The sequence below is a fragment of the Barbatula barbatula genome, assembly GCF_947034865.1.
Source record: "Barbatula barbatula genome assembly, chromosome: 17".
In the NCBI taxonomy this organism is placed as follows: Eukaryota; Metazoa; Chordata; class Actinopteri; order Cypriniformes; family Nemacheilidae; genus Barbatula; species Barbatula barbatula.
Genome location: NC_136780.1, coordinates 8,219,340 through 8,236,429, shown reverse-complemented (window position 1 = coordinate 8,236,429; position 17,090 = coordinate 8,219,340). Strand labels below are relative to the sequence as shown.

General features: G+C 37.9%; 1 protein-coding gene across 3 annotated transcripts; it reads left to right on the top strand.

Annotated features, from left to right (window-relative positions):
- The first annotated feature begins 8,832 nt into the window (after window positions 1-8,832).
- Window positions 8,833-16,929, top strand: ttll10 (tubulin tyrosine ligase-like family, member 10). 3 transcript variants are annotated; one of them, XM_079477960.1, is made up of 12 exons: window positions 8,851-9,179; window positions 9,861-9,957; window positions 10,230-10,348; window positions 10,431-10,551; window positions 12,669-12,745; window positions 12,844-13,030; window positions 13,570-13,741; window positions 13,830-13,970; window positions 14,494-14,610; window positions 15,516-15,609; window positions 15,869-15,958; window positions 16,058-16,874. In XM_079477960.1, the coding sequence occupies exons 1-12, from the start codon at window positions 8,909-8,911 to the stop codon at window positions 16,546-16,548; spliced, it is 1,977 nt and encodes a 658-aa protein (XP_079334086.1). In that variant the 5' UTR covers window positions 8,851-8,908; the 3' UTR covers window positions 16,549-16,874. The 3 variants fall into 3 exon arrangements, with proteins under 3 accessions (XP_079334085.1, XP_079334086.1, XP_079334087.1); XM_079477959.1 differs by having other exon boundaries at window positions 8,833-9,179; window positions 15,869-16,929; XM_079477961.1 differs by lacking the exons at window positions 13,570-13,741; window positions 13,830-13,970 and having other exon boundaries at window positions 8,863-9,179; window positions 12,844-13,034; window positions 15,869-16,929.
- Window positions 16,930-17,090: the final 161 nt, after the last annotated feature.

The following is a 17,090-nucleotide window of genomic DNA, read 5'->3' as shown; positions in this document are numbered from 1 at the left end:
ATCTCTCTCTCTGCATGCTTATAGCAGCACATTAGGAAACAACACATCCATTTAAACCTGAAACGCAGATTGAGTCATCCGAGCAAGGCCCGCCTTTAAGTAAGGTTTAGGGTTACCTCATCTTTGTTCTTCACAAACTATTGATTAAGGCCAAGCCTAGTTTACCCCTCAGGTTGTCCATTTCAGCGTGGAGTCACATTCCAACAAGGAGGGCAGGGTTACCTGATCAAACCTCGCTCACAACCCAAAGACCCATGCAGGCAGCCAGGAAAGCTTAAACCCGCACCTGACTGGAGCTGAAATGAGAAGGGCAAAAATAATTGAACAAAACAGAGTCAATTTATGCTCAACATTGAGGAACTGCTTAATGAAGTATGTGCTTAACTTGTTTCTTTTTCTGACTGCTTTTTAATACTTATTGTTTTCCCCCTCTCTATCTTCTCCTCTTTCGTTCTTTCTTTCTTTCTCAGAAGGCCCTGCTGCACTGGTTTATAATGCTGATGATTAACCAAATTGAGGCTGTAGTCTGGAGCGCAGGTCTGCTTGTGGTTTTCATTGCATGGGTCCTGACTGAGCAAGAAGAAGCTAAAGGCTTTACAAGCACTTGGTGGAAATTTGAGATTTTATTCTCTCTTTTTTCTCCTATTCTTGCTTTTTTGTTACTTTACCAGGGTCCCTTTCATGACGGTAAGGTTACATGCAGTCTCTCTCTCTCTCTCCGTTGCTCTCTCTCCCACTCTCTCCTTTTCCCTCCCTTTCTCTTATTTATTTCCCATTCACTTAAAAGTTTCAGTTGTTGCTTTTCAAATTGCTTTGAATTATCTGTGTAATGTTGAGTTTAAATTGGTTATCACTAGCTTTTTTTGTTGTGTAGCATTTGATATAAACTAGGATTTGAGATTGTATTAATAATTCAATTTGATCAGTTTACTAGATGTTTAAAACTAAATTTATGATGGCAAACATGCAACTCAATTTGTTAAAAATGGAGGTTTAAACTTTGCGAGATACAGACGTTACTCAGTAAACTGGAGGTGTTGGGCATGACCTTCCTCATGCAGAATCCGGTCGCAGATCAGCCCGGAACAACATTCCAACTGGCTGTTATCACTATACACAACTAAACAGAGAGCGTTGACTATCATTAGCATCAGTCAGCCCTTCCCACACCTGCCATAATGCAGATTTATTAAACAACAGTAGTTTGAATTGTGAACTTTAGTCTTCAGTAAAGGATAGACTAACACCACCCAGTAAATGCCATTGTTGCAAAGGGAAGGGTTGGGGGCGACGCTTATACGATTGCATATTTTTTCCTCAACTGTATATTGTTAAACAGAGAAGCCCTCCCAGCCTGGTCGTGATGTCATATCAGACCAGTCAGAACAGGTTTGGGCAATTATTAACTGTCTTAGTAGCCCACTCACTGCCTCGGTTGCTTTGCTAAGCTCCAGTTTTAAAAAGGAACAAAGCCGTCTATTTTCTGGGCCAAACTAGCTTTACCTGTTTTAGGAGCAGGTTATTTTGTTGTCAAACAGTTGACTGAGTCAGAGCACTCATCAGATGCAGTTGATTCAAGTTGAAGTTTCTGTGGTTCACTCCTGAAATGATGTTTGTCATCAGGCTTTAGAAACAGAAGGGTAGTATATGATAGTCTGGATATAACGTATCTGCTTATTATAACTGCCCTGATTTCAATGTAACGCTGAATGTGTGATGATGTGAAATAATTGCTTTTTAGGAGTTATCTGGGTAGTCTTCTTCATCTTACGAGGCAGCATTGGATTTCATTACTTTTTCTAATACTGCCTGGTAATGATGATGATGGCTGTCCGTGAACGTAAGTAAGTGACACATCGGAAGAACTTTGCTGATCAACAACAAAAAAATACTGAAGTTAACCCCAATGAAGAGTCTCATTTTTGGCACTTAGCACTCATCTTACCGGGCAGTGCTGGACTGTGTATCTGTTTTCTAACACTGTCTGGTAACGATGTTTGTTGGGTGACCCATTTGCTGCAAGGGGAACTCTTTCCGTTAGTTCACAATGACTAAAGTAGAACAATAAATACAACCTCATCAGGAACTGTTCTAAATACGGTAATACATAACTGTAAAATGTGATTGGTGGATAGGGAATAGTCGACAAAAAAAGCTGTATTGTTGTCATGGTAGCCGTTCTTATCACCACTGTGGTGTTCGACAGCACTTCTGTTGTTTTTATTTCCACCGTTAGCTACACCAGACATTTGTTTGACAATACACAAGCCATGTTTCCACATAAATCATTATGAATTTTAACGTCATTGTATTGGTTTTCAGAACTTTAAGTTGAATTCCATTGGCTTAGAATATGCCTCTACACATTTTTTTATTTGGTGTCTGTTTTACGAAAAATATATAATAGATAGCAAATTAATGCATAATATCAAAGCCCTTTGTCCATTACGTTTTAAAAAAGATCATAGAATTGACTTGAGGGGCTAAAGGAAAGTTGGTTTTATCCTCCACAGGCTTTGTTTCATTCATGTTGTCCCATTTTTTTTGTTTCAGACGTCGGAACCCCACCCAACTTTAGTTAAAGAATACCAGTCAGTTGACTGTTAAACCAGACAGGCCGAAAGTTTCCTCCTCCCCCATCCCTCTTTTATGCTGAAGGTGGCTTTTGTAAAAGCAGGCGAGCCGTGATTGGACGAGTTTGTTGTACCTGCGTGGCATATCCTGCAACTGACACATGAGCACGGCGTGACACTTCTGATAAAAATAGACACAATGACATCCTCGGCTCCTCCTCTTCCCCTTTCATTCATCACGCTATACAGCATCTCTGACTAGAAACGTTCCCACCGAAAATCAGTTTGGCCTCAATCCAAGGTATATGTCATCTAGCAGTACAATATGGAAGTGACTCTCATAACTTATTCATCACTTATTCACCTATCGTGACTCATTACGAAACAGAAAATTCTTCGTTTTCTTTGTAACACAGAATGTATTGAAAGGACTAATGGGGATAAACCTATGAAGCACCGAATGTTTGTTCAAGGTGGGTGAATTGACACGCAAATATTGCACCACACCCATATATTTGCTTGTCTGGGGTACTTTTATGTTCCTCGCATAAGTATAAAATGGACTTGTGTTTGTCATTCACCATCCCCCTTTTTTGTTTTTATTACCTGTCTTTACAAAATCACGTCATTTAGGAGACGGTCCCTTAGGCCTTTTGAAATCCAAACTGGTTTTCGTTTTCTTTCTAATCACTTAACTGTGGATTCGAACCTGCGCCAATATTTGTTCTGAACAAAAGCGTTTTATGGCGAAAGTCATTCAGACCACTTTATCTGTAGATTTTTGTGTGTTTTGCTTTTTGTCAGTTAACATCATTTTCTCATTATCCCTGAGCAGGTGTGTAGTCTCACAGTCACGCCTGCTGATGGCCGTCTTACCAGACATGGTTAGATCTAATAACTTGTGTCTAATACTGTCTGGTAATGCCGTCCATCATGTGGCAATGTCATCATTTCCGGTTCCAGCCTTCTGAATGGTCCCTTTGAAAGAAAGAACTTCACTGTCTCTGTCTGGATGCAAAAATATGGGGGGGATTTTTATCAATGTTTTTTTATTATTTGCATATGCGAACAGGGCTCCTGCCTTTTATGAAGAATCATATCTCACTTTGGCACCAAACTCTTCATATAGAGTTTAGTTGTTGTTGTGCCAATAGTCTTAACTGATGTCTAGTGCTGTATTGAAGAACAGGACACAAGTAACAAACAGTTGAGTCCACAAGTGTAAGATCCCTCTTTAAATTTTGTATAGTTTAAATTTTTTAATTTATTAAAGCATTTTGTAAAATGACCTTTCTCTACATTGTCGCTTAAAATCATAACAATTTTTAAATGTTTTTATTTGACTTTTCAAATTGGTCTTAGACGTTTGGACTTCATTGAATATCCATATATTTATTACAGAAGTATATGTTAGTATACAAATCATTTCTGAGGAACTGTGAACCCTACACTGGAAGACCGATTTTGCAATTCTCTTCCATGTGTTATGAGTCAAAGTTTCTGCACTCAGCCTCCAAGAAAAAGCCTTTTAACTAGAGAAGACTAGTAATTTAGGACATACACACCAGTATATTTTATGTGTATATATATATTTGATATGTTTTTTCTCAGTGTATGTTGATATTTCAAGAGATTACATTATAAACTGAATGAATATGCAATGCTGTAGATATTTTGTTCAGATGGTGTATTAAAGGGCAAGTCAAACACTAGTCGTAAAATGTGCTTTATAAAAGGATTTTGTCACTCACAGATTACTCAACAGAACCTTATTTCTGTGTTACCATAGAAGCTAAATTCCACAAGTAAAAAAACGACACTTTTAACTGTTAGCCCCTTTGACTTTCTTTTACCTGCTCATGATAAATTTGCAAATATGTGGATACATTTGCAATATTTGTGGATTTGTGCAAAAATAAATCCTTTGTAATGTGTTGAAAAGCATGTTAATAAAGAGAAAAACTTCAGACGTAAATTGAGTGTGTCCGAGACGTTTCTTTAGATGATATCGAGTCAGTCGGGTGTGTTTTCAGTGCTCAGATAAGGTGAATGTTAATGGCTGTCAGTAAATCTGGGCATGGCTCTGCAACTGGTGGCCTGGTCATTGTGTTCATACGACTCCTCAGTGGGTCGACCGGAATGCCTGGCCTCAGAGCCGAGCAGATCCAGTTACATGTGAACAGAGCTTCTTTTTAAGTACCTCAATTTGCCCTGTTCTGCCAGAAGCTCATTGTGTTGCTCTGGAAAGCACACTGACTGCCAGTGAGGGGTGCAAGGACACTGCGAAAATAAAATTTTAAAGAGCCTTTATGCCTAGTGTATATACTCATGATTTTAAGTTAATATATGGTTCAACATCTCATTTAACATCTCATTCAAGTTCTGATGTAAAGTCAACACAATGGCCCTTTTTTCTTATCTCTGAAATATTAGTCTGATGCAGCAGTTGGCACTGAACTCAGACAATGTTTATTTTGTTTTCCAGTCTAAGCTATGACATAGAAAGACCTTAAATTTTTTTATGTGGTACTACAGCGACTAAAAATAAACATGGATTAAAAAAGAGCTTTTTTTGTCCATGTTCTGATTCAGTAAAGAGCCCTAATTTGACTTTATAAAATGCTCAGTAACATAAATATTTGATATAACTGCTTATTCAAAAGGTGCATGGATATTTCATCCCTTTATGGCCCTATAATCTTGGGTTTGTATGGTAATTGACATTTATTAAAAAACGGCAGTTTCGTATAAAAAAAATCACTTGGGTTGAGAATAATGAGCAATCCAGTTAACAACAAAAGAAAACAAGGTACTCAAACATTAGACATTACAGAACAGATTTCCTATGCTACTGTAAATTATACTTGGATATTACATTACAGTAGTATAGTACATCTGTCATTAAAATTGATACTTACACTCTTAAAGAAAATTGTGCAAGTTTTAACCCAGCAATGCCATTGAAGAACTACACACTGTGCTGCCCAAAATAGGTATTCTATGGCATCACGTAGCCCTTTTATTTTCAGTAGTATAAATAATAATTATAAATAAAAATAGTAGTATAAATAATAAGAGGTGGCTTAACGCCACCGATTGTCAAACAGTGTGACGTAAAATGACATTAGCAGCAGCGTCATTACAACGCAAATGAAATGCTTATGATTGTCAGTAAAACACGCATGTAAAAGGTCAAGTGACGATAGCAGGAGCACTTCCCATCGCGTGACATCACTAGAATTCCACATTGCCAGAAACACCGTGAAAAATTCCGACACTGGTCTGTGCATGCTCAGATGTAGTCGAACTGGATTCCAGACCATAGAGGAGAAGGTTGACCCAGGTTTGCTAATGAAGTGGAACAGGCTGTCAGAAGAACACGTGTTTAAACGGCTACGACATACCTTTAGGGTGGATGAGTAGAACTCACGTGTAGGGAACTCACTGGTTAGTTTGCGGTGTTTTTAGAGAAAATAACCATTCGTTCAAAATTGACATTGTCCGGCTGAAGTCAAAAAAGCCTTCGTGTTTGCTTGAGATGACTGTTGTAACTGCTGCTGAAGACAAAATATGTATCTTAAAGTTTTGTGATTGTCAAGATTAGTTTATAAAGGGCCTTTTACAGTACACTTCTGATTTCTTTATGTGCTCCTTAACGATTTTCTTATATGCAAATGATTTCATAAGTACTGATGACTAGAAAACAAGTTATTGTTGGCAAGGGATGACAATATATTACATTCCTCTGTCATCCCCACCCCCTTTGATGTTATAAAAATTAGCCTTTGGATGGTGTGTCCTTTCAAAGGCTGTACATTTCTAAACATGACAAAAGAGAGAGCGGTTGTATTTTCGTGACCTGATCAGTTTATTTGACATTTCTGGGAATTTATAGTAAAACATTGAGCCCATTGGTTTATGCACATGTTTGGTATAGATATTGTCAACCCTGGGTTGTCTCTGATGCAGTTACACACACACACATACTCGTAAGCAGATGGTGTGCCAGGAGAGTTACACGGCTGTAAAACAAACCTGCTTTCTTTGTCCACCTACACACACTCTGTACACAACGTCTATCAGATTGCAGCCTGTTGGCAAGGTGTGGCTGAAACTGGTTATGCACAACAAGCCATAAAACACCTGAAGCCACTGGAGTGGGAGCCTGTGGCCTCGATCCAACATGGACTGTGAATAATGTACGTGATGCAAAATTTTAAATGTACATGTTTCACTAAGATAAAATGTGTATTAGTGGTTCTTGGTAATAAAAGCATCACTATTGCTTTTGCTCATATTTAGGGTAAATTATTTGAAGATAAATCGGAAAACATAAAAATGCTGGTCCAGAAGAATAGTTTTTAACACTGCACAATCGTTTGTCCAACATACAATCGACATAATATTTATAAACAATTTAACATGTGAAATGAATATCTTTAAAATGTAATTATATACTGTATTTAAGATCAATAAAAATCCCGGCAGTGTATATTTTTATAAGTGTACCCGAGTTGGCCTGGTTGTTACTACAGTAGCCCTAGACGGATAAACTGCTCTAAAGCACGTTTTGTAATTATCCCCTGGAGCGAGCCGTTGGTTGGACTGGACCTTTATGTCATTATTTTAACTTTTTATAATTAACATTATGTCCTTTTTATACAGTACTTTTATGTTGCATTAGAAGAAACTGTTACAAAATTGTAAATTTAACAGTTAAAAAGAGGCAGAGTGGGATTATAGTTACCTGTCATTACTCTCTGGGTGTGTCTCTGTTATGAAGAGCATTTTCACACTTTCTGGGAGACACCCTGGTACCTCGGTAACATGGAAAAATCTGTATGTAATGGAAGTTGTTGTATATCCACCACTATATACTGTAAGTTATATTAGTAACCATTGATTTATGGACACAAAACCAATGCAAGTCAAGGGGTAGCGCTGTTTATCCATTACCAACATTCTTAAAATATCACCTTTTGTGTTCTGCAGAAGAAAGAAAGTTATACAGGTTGAAAATGACAAGAGCGTAATTACAGAATTTTCATTTTTGGGTGAAGTATCCCTTTAAGTGAATAGCTAAATGAACAAGCTCTTTATGAAGTACAGCTAAAGGATTTTTGAATATTTGCATCACAAAAAGGTTTATGGACAATTACTATGTAAACAAGAGCATGTCCTGTCAAAGTCTGTTTAGAGTCCCTTTATTATGAGGGTAATTGCATAGAGACAGGTGTGTTTGGGTTAGATATTTGTGTGCCTTTATTGAGGGTTTGTTTGATGTTTTATCATGACAACACAATTGTTTGTGCACCAGCCCAAACCATTACCATCACATGATCATACAAAATACAGAGCCTCTGTACGCCTCTATACACGTCATGCAATTAAACTCATTGATCTCTTTGTAGGACATTCATCCGTTTTGAAATTAGGATTGTTCATGGCTTAGAAAAATATAAAAGATGGACAATCAATGGAGTTGGATGTTTTGTTTCAAGCCATGTTAGATCAGATATCCCCACGGCTTATATCATTTTACACCTAATTGCACACAATGGTTAAAGAGAGAGATAGAAAACAGCACAATTCATTGCGGTTTAAAATCCATTCTCATATTACTATAATGCCAAAGCGGTAATCTGGAGGACAATTAATAATAAATGACGTTAAGTTCGGTTGGAAACACTGGGAATCATTTCCTGGAGTTATTGTTTTGTTCAACCCACCGCTAGAAACTGTTTCTATGACACTCGTTTCCAAGGCAACAAGTACCTGTTTACATTGGCCTGGTTATTTTGGTCAGCATAGATTTAACATGGGTCTCCTAAAACCATGGATTGACTTAGGAAATGTTCGACTGTCACAACATCTATTTGCACGGCCAGTTTAGAGGTCACCAAGGGAGACAGATCTATTAACTGAAGAAAAAGCTGTTTGTGATCTCCAAAATCTAGAGTGTAAGTGTTGTAGAAAGTTTATTCATTTTTATTGCATATGACAAGCTAAGGTAGGCTAATACCCTTCAAAAATGTAAACCATTATTTTTTTCTTGGTTAAACATTACCTTTATTATGTTGTTGTTGTTCTCTCCTTCAGGTTGTGCATTTTTTAAATTGTATTGATTCTACCGCATGCACTCTGTATTGTATAACTAAAACTATTTCAAGGGTATTTTTTCAAGCACTTGGCCTGTTTTTATTGCAGTCACGACAATAAATACCAAGTTAAAAAGTAACGATGCACACCAATGCCAGTTAGGCACTGTTGCAAATCTAATGGAAAGTCCACTTTCATCAGCGTAGATCCAAGCCAGTTGCTGGGGAGTGACAGTGATGTCATTAGTGAGCTGTGTAGAGCCCCATCGGCCCGGAGAAGAGCCATATGCTGGACAGAGATCGGACCAACAGCATGTCCTAAGAGACACACAGCAAATGATGGACGATCAGGAACAAGCAGATGAGAAGGACATGGGCAACATGTTAAATGCTGCGGGTGAAGTGAATAAAGATGAACAGCAGAAGGAGAACAAGGAGGTATGGAGAAATGGGGCCACTCAGAAGATACAAAGACGTCGTGTAAAACAGGCAGATGGAACCCTGGCAGGTGGGTATGCAACCAGGTATCACGAGTGTGTGTCTGTGATAGCTTTAGCTATAATGTTCTCTTATTGTTGACCCAGTTCGTCGTAAGCAAATATACTACTGGCTATTTTAATAAAAGGGGGAGTCTGTTTTATATGCCCCGCCCACACTTCCTGTTTCAATAGAAAATGTATCATGAAAGAAAAACTGCCGATCGGGTCTTTATGTGTCTTGATGTGTGTTAAAGGCAGAAGCTCTCGTGTGGTTACAGATATAGGACTGTGGTTTCATTTAGTATGTACTTTAGATGACACTATGAGAAAGTTAAAGACCTGTACGTAGTATTATTTAGTATTCTGTGAAATGGCTCCCTGCCAGAAAACAAACTAGTCAACAGGATATGTGGTGAAGTCTGGTTGGGTTGTACAGGTCAGGAAGAGGAGGTGAGATTAATTAAACTCTTGTGGGATCAGATGTCTCCCACTTCTGCACCTCTGACCTACTCCCAGCATACACAGCATGTCATAATTCATCCTACAGTACATTAGAAGTTTTTAAATGGATCATTTGGAAATTTGTACATGTGAAGACTTATTAAATAATTATAATATCGTAAAGTTTATATATTATTTGTATATATTTAAAATGTGTGTGTGTGTTTGTTTGTGTGTGTGTGTATGTGTGTGCTTGTGTAAATGACCAGTGAGTGTCTCATTTGTTGAGAGGGACAGAGACAGGCGTCTTAATCCACGAGGTCCTGGACCCTTCTTCTTTTTTGGAGGGAACAATGGGGCCTCCATGTGAGTGTGTTTAGGAGGACATTTTTAATATAGTCTAGAGAAATTTTTCCATTTTTACGTAAATTTCATGATCTACAGATGTTATTTATTATATGTTTTGTGTAATCTTTTCAGAAATCTTGCCCTTTAGTCTGGGGGCTTGATGAGAGCTTATGTAGCTAAACCTTATAAAACATACAGCACATGTAACAATATAAAAAAGAAAAGGGCAGATTTTGAACATTTATCAGAACTTTTTGACAACATGGCATCTATCCTGATCTCATATTTAGAGTTGTTTCATATTGTGAGAGTCGAGGCTGGCAGCGCGTATATGACAAGAACAGACTGGACTGCAAACTGAAATGGTGTGAAACCAAATCACCTGCTACCTACTACAACTTCAAAGCAGGTGATCCACATGTTCTTACTCTGTCAAGATCAGAACTGAGAAGAAAAAATACTCAATACCTTGTCTGTTGATGTTTATACAGGTGGCCAGTTGCTTTACCAGATACCCAATAATAAAGTCCTGACCACTAAGATAGGTCTGCTGAACAGCCTACGAGAATATGAGAGAGTCAGCAGCAAAGTCAACTATGGGCGTGTAAACAGGTAAAAAACTAGCTGTAGGTTTGATAGTAACAGAGGCAAAATAGTGAATAATAGTGAATAAAATATTTGATTGCATAATTTGAATATTAGTCATATTCTTAGACACCTCTAAAGAAAATAAAAGAGGGAAACCCGCAGAGGTAAGACCTGGGTCTAGTGTGTATTTAGACATGGGTCTAGTGTGTATTTAGACATGGGTCTAGTGTGCATTTAGACATGGGTCTAGTGTGTATTTAGACATGGGTCTAGTGTGCATTTAGACATGGGTCTAGTGTGTATTTAGACATGGGTCTAGTGTGTATTTAGACATGGGTCTAGTGTGCATTTAGACATGGGTCTAGTGTGTATTTAGACATGGGTCTAGTGTGTATTTAGACATGGGTCTAGTTTGCATTTAGACATGGGTCTAGTGTGTATTTAGACATGGGTCTAGTGTGCATTTAGACATGGGTCTAGTGTGTATTTAGACATGGGTCTAGTGTGTATTTAGACATGGGTCTAGTTTGCATTTAGACATGGGTCTAGTGTGTATTTAGACATGGGTCTAGTGTGTATTTAGACACAGGTCTAGTGTGTATTTAGACACGGGTCTAGTGTGTATTTAGACATGGGTCTAGTTTGCATTTAGACATGGGTCTAGTGTGTATTTAGACATGGGTCTAGTGTGTATTTAGACATGGGTCTAGTGTGTATTTAGACATGGGTCTAGTGTGTATTTAGACATGGGTCTAGTGTGTATTTAGACATGGGTCTAGTGTGCATTTAGACATGGGTCTAGTGTGTATTTAGACATGGGTCTAGTGTGTATTTAGACATGGGTCTAGTTTGCATTTAGACATGGGTCTAGTGTGTATTTAGACATGGGTCTAGTGTGCATTTAGACATGGGTCTAGTGTGTATTTAGACATGGGTCTGGTGTGTATTTAGACATGGGTCTAGTTTGCATTTAGACATGTGTCTAGTGTGTATTTAGACATGGGTCTAGTGTGCATTTAGACATGGGTCTAGTGTGCATTTAGACATGGGTCTAGTGTGTATTTAGACATGGGTCTAGTGTGCATTTAGACATGGGTCTAGTGTGCATTTAGACATGGGTCTAGTGTGTATTTAGACATGGGTCTAGTGTGCATTTAGACATGGGTCTAGTGTGTATTTAGACATGGGTCTAGTGTGTATTTAGACATGGGTCTAGTGTGTATTTAGACATGGGTCTAGTGTGCATTTAGACATGGGTCTAGTGTGCATTTAGACATGGGTCTAGTGTGTATTTAGACATGGGTCTAGTGTGTATTTAGACATGGGTCTAGTGTGTATTTAGACATGGGTCTAGTGTGCATTTAGACATGGGTCTAGTGTGCATTTAGACATGGGTCTAGTGTGTATTTAGACATGGGTCTAGTGTGTATTTAGACATGGGTCTAGTGTGTATTTAGACATGGGTCTAGTGTGTATTTAGACATGGGTCTAGTGTGTATTTAGACATGGGTCTAGTTTGCATTTAGACATGGGTCTAGTGTGTATTTAGACATGGGTCTAGTTTGCATTTAGACATGGGTCTAGTGTGTATTTAGACATGGGTCTAGTGTGTATTTAGACATGGGTCTAGTTTGCATTTAGACATGTGTCTAGTGTGTATTTAGACATGGGTCTAGTGTGCATTTAGACATGGGTCTAGTGTGTATTTAGACATGGGTCTAGTGTGCATTTAGACATGGGTCTAGTGTGTATTTAGACATGGGTCTAGTGTGTATTTAGACATGGGTCTAGTGTGCATTTAGACATGGGTCTAGTGTGTATTTAGACATGGGTCTAGTGTGTATTAAGACATGGGTCTAGTGTGCATTTATACATTTACATAATTTGTACGATTTCATATGTATGTTTCAATGTATGTTTGAGTTTATGGGTGGGGCTTCAGTATTGCTTTTTTCTAATAATTCCCATTGTACGAATCTATTGATATTTGCCACCTCGTAAGATTGCTATAAAAGGTCAGGCTGTGTTTACAGAACTTATTGTTTTGTAGCATACAGTAAAAATGCGATACTAATCTCACTGACTGCTTACTATCGAATGTTTTTATTTACTTCCTCCTCAAATTTGTTTTCACATTGCAGGAGAATGCAGATAGAGGATTTTTTCCCTGTCACTTACCGTATGGATGTGAAAGATGAGAGAGAGGGCTTCTTTAATGGTACAGTATGAAGACAGGTCTGCGGGCATTGCAACGTCATTTTAAGATTTTTCTTTAAGCATTTGATACATTAAACATAAATACGATATGTGTTTTAGGTGTATGTAATGACAAAAGCAGCATGTGGATTTGCAAACCAACAGCCCTTAATCAAGGCCGTGGTATTTTTTTAATGAGGACACCAGATGACATAGCAGCATTCAGAGAAAGACTGCAGAGCACAATGGAACAGCACACAAACAAGAGGTCACCTTTCAGTGTACCACAAGCTCGGGTTGTTCAACAGTGGGTAAAGTTGACCTTTTCAAAATGTCACACCTTATTTTTATTTAAACAATCTATTGACATTACAAAAAGATGTGGAAATATATCATGAAATGCCTAAAGTGAATCATTTTTGGAGGTCATGTGCTCAGGTCATGGTTAGTTTCTATCAAATAAGATGTTCACTTCATTACTGCAGTTTATTTTCAATTAAAATATGCACATGTAGTGCACAAAATATAGCTAGCATGAACATATAGTAAGTTTAAAACCAATACAATATCAATTCAAAACAGTTTTACAAGGTGCTCAACTTATATACTGTATGTATTCATTAAAACTTTAACATAACCTGATAAAACAATTACATTTTCGGTGAGATCAGGTTGGTTTAAACTAGTGTTTTTAACATAATCTATCAGCCAATCATTACTTTTTTGAGGTGGATAAATAATGTCAAAATGTATTCTTAATTTTATTAAACATTTTATTAAGCATTATTGTAATAAGCATCTTAGATCTATGCATATCAATGTTATATGCTCTTCTTATTTTTCAAGGTATATCGAGAAGCCCTTGCTACTTGAGGGCAGGAAATTTGATGTGCGGTCATACTTTCTAATTGCTTGTACGTCACCATACATGGTGTTTTTTCACCATGGTTACATCCGATTGACATGTAACCATTATGACCCCAATTCAGACAACATCACAGCCCACCTAACCAATCAAGTAGGTTACTTTTCAATAGTTATTTCCATAACTATTATGTGTATAGCTTTTCAATGGCTGTAAGAAAAAACAGATTTGTCTGTTTTAGTACATGCAGAAAAAGAATCCTCTCTACAGTCTACTGAAAGAAGAGACAGTTTGGTCAATGGAGCACTTTAATACCTACATCAATGAGATATACATGGTGCCTAAGGGTCTGCCCAAAGATTGGGCTCTGGGTCCTTTTGCTGTAAGTTCTGTGTATATACTTTGGCTTTAAGAAAGATGAATGAAGAAGCACATCTCTCTTAATTCTAAACAAGTTACTAGGGTGGTGTATATGTAACCAGTTTTATTTATAGTAATGACCACAAGTAGATTTATATTAAAAGGATACAGGTGTACTGTTGTCATGGTTACACTGGTTTCAAAATGTGTTAATAGCTCAAGTTGTTCCAAACCTGTACAAACATCATTGACTACCATAGTAGGACTAAGTTTAATGGTAGTCAAAGGTGTTTCAGAACGGTTTGCTTTCCTAAATTCTTCGAAATATGTCAGTTCAGTTGAGTTCAACAATATTTTTTCCTACTGTGGTGGTCAGCGATGTCCCAGAAATGTCAGTTGCTAACATTTTTCAAAATATCCTTCTTTGTGTTCATCAGAACAAAGAAATGTATACAGGTTTGGAACAACTCGAGGGTGAGTAAATGATGACAGAATAGTATTATTTTTAATATATCTTGTAATAAAACTGTGTTGTCTTTTTGCAGAAAAGGATGCAGCAAATTATTATGCACTGTTTTCAGGCTGTTAAAGCAAAACTGGACTGCAGACTCGGTTACTTTGACCTAATTGGTTGCGACTTCTTGATTGATGAGAATTTCAAGGTAAGACAAGGGTATACAGTAGGGGCTTCAGGAACGAAAATTGTGTCAAGGCCAAATTTTTAAAACTAATATCAAATTATGTCAGCATCCATGAAGGCATAATACGTGGTCCTGAGAAATTAAAAGGCTCAAAAATCTAAAAATGACACGGCTTGGATGTCCCACTAATATAGTGAAAAGATTTGTGTGTTTGTGTGTGCTAACCTCATTGCTGCCTGGAAGGCTAAACACTGGAGATTAGTTTCAGTATTATCCATGAATAAGAAGCATTACTAACATCATTTCTTACTTTATCTGCATTGTAATCTCCTTAGTTTCTTTAAGAAAATTATGATAGAATTTTCTATTACTGTCATGGTTCTCTGAAAACATGATGTTCAGAGGCCTTTTGTCCCCCTATGGAGCATCCTAAACTCAATTCCTGCCAAGTAGTTGCTAAGCAACACGTGTACTGTCAGCATAACCACGCGATTCTGTCAGCCAGCCGGATTCTGGTCTCCAGGTTACTGGATCATTATGGATGTACATGTAACAGCAATATATACTGGATGAAATTACACAGCATGTATGGAATAATATGCATTATTTAATGCTATATGAGTAGATTAGATGCCAAGACCACTTCATTTGTTTTAATATACTTACAATATACTTTTTAGAATGCCAAAAGGCTTTTCGAACATATATTTTCACTGTGGACTTTGCACCTATCAAAAATAATAGGCACGTTATTGTGTATTTAGTCGGCAAGAAGGACTAATGAACAGAACACTTGGAATAGGGAAAGGGAGCCCTCTGCTGGTTATAGTTTGTAAATACGTTTTGTGTTCAAATTTGTCATAAAAGGCACAGATACAATAATTGAGATATCAGTTTGTGATTGTGATGTATAATTGTTTCGGCAGGTCTGGTTGCTAGAGATGAACTGTAACCCTGCCCTGCATACTAACTGTGAAGTATTGAAAGAAGTTATTCCCAGCACAGTCACAGAGACCCTCGGTGAGCTGTTTGATTCAATTGTGAATAGCTAAAAATATAGAAAATATGTTGTCTTGCGTATAAATATTGAGGCAGTTGAAATCATAATCAATTCATCACATTTACATCAGTTTTACGGACACAATTTAAGTACAATATAGCAAGTATGAAATAGTACTAGATTCTAACACCACAGAAATAAATAAATAATGTGATGATAAAATGAGTGTGACAACACTCATCTGCAGATGTGACACAGTGGCTTCCTTCCGTTTTGTAGACCTGGCTTTGGAAATCTTTAAGAAGTGTTGCTGTGGGCAGAAGCTGCTGCCTTTAAACAATCAAAGAGAGTTTGTATTGCTGTATGATGGTGAGTCGATGGCCATGAAAAAGCAAATGCAGAAAACCTCATTGGCAAACTTTAACCCAAAGAGCAACACTAGCAAAACATATAAATCTGCTTTCATAGCAACACCGACATGGAAATCAACCAACAGGGGCGCCAAGTGTCCCATTAGTGGTGTCGCGACAGAACCTCCAGCAAAACGTCCTGCAACTTCTACTGTCTCTGTTTGGTCCAATACCAGCCCACCTTTACAACAGCCCATAGAGTTACCACACAAACCAGGTGGAGCAGCCGTAATACAGAAGACCCGGATCCCCAGAGCTCAAGAAATGAATCAGCTCCGACCTCACCAGCCCAAACCTGTTCGTGCTCGTGTGGAGCTGCACCTCAGCAAGTGCACCTGGCAGGAGCCAGCGACTTCCAACCTCAACGTTCCTCCACGCGTGCTGCCTGTGAGAAGTGCTATCAGGTCTCTGTCTACACCATCCTTCAGCAAAGCCTCAAACTCTACACAAGGAGTTGGAGCTCAAAGCACGCAGATGGACAACAGGGACCATATAAGCTACAACCTGAAGACGTCCAAAATTCATTTTGCTCATGTGGACAAAAGGTAGCCCAAAGAAAAGGATGGATGATGAAAATTCGATAAACTGAGAGTCTGACCACTCAACGCCTTAAAAAGCAGGTTTCATTAAAGAATAATCTCCATCTGTTTATGAATAATATGCTGTTCCTCATCAACGTCATTGTTTCAATAAATTGCCACATGGTGTTAAGGGATGTTTTGAAAGTACTTTAAGATCCTTAAGATGTCTACATTTGTTATTTGTGCAATAAGGTTTATGGGTTCAGGCGGCTGCGTTGGAGACAAACCTCTAGTCACGCGTTATGACGCATGAAAGAGCATTACTATTTGAATAAAATAGTCTTTGTTTCATATCACTTCATGCTATGGAAATTATTTAAATAAAAGTTCGTTTTTATGTTCTCACATGAAGTAGCTCCTCGCTTATCTTACTGGAAGCATCTTGCGTGACCTTAATGATCTTCAGGTCGTGCCGTCGTAGAGTTTATCGATTTGATAGTCGAGCTGAGAGGTCAGATGTCCAACTTCGTACCAGTCCAGACGTTATTTTCACATTTGAAGTCTATGCAA

Excerpts from the sequence above, each read along its gene's own strand:
- ttll10 (XM_079477959.1), top strand. The coding sequence starts at position 8,909 with ATGTCATTAGTGAGCTGTGTAGAGCCCCATCGGCCCGGAGAAGAGCCA. Across the intron at positions 10,349-10,430 it reads CTACTACAACTTCAAAGCAG|GTGGCCAGTTGCTTTACCAG; the intron begins GTGATCCACATG and ends ATGTTTATACAG. Across the intron at positions 10,552-12,668 it reads AACTATGGGCGTGTAAACAG|GAGAATGCAGATAGAGGATT; the intron begins GTAAAAAACTAG and ends TTCACATTGCAG.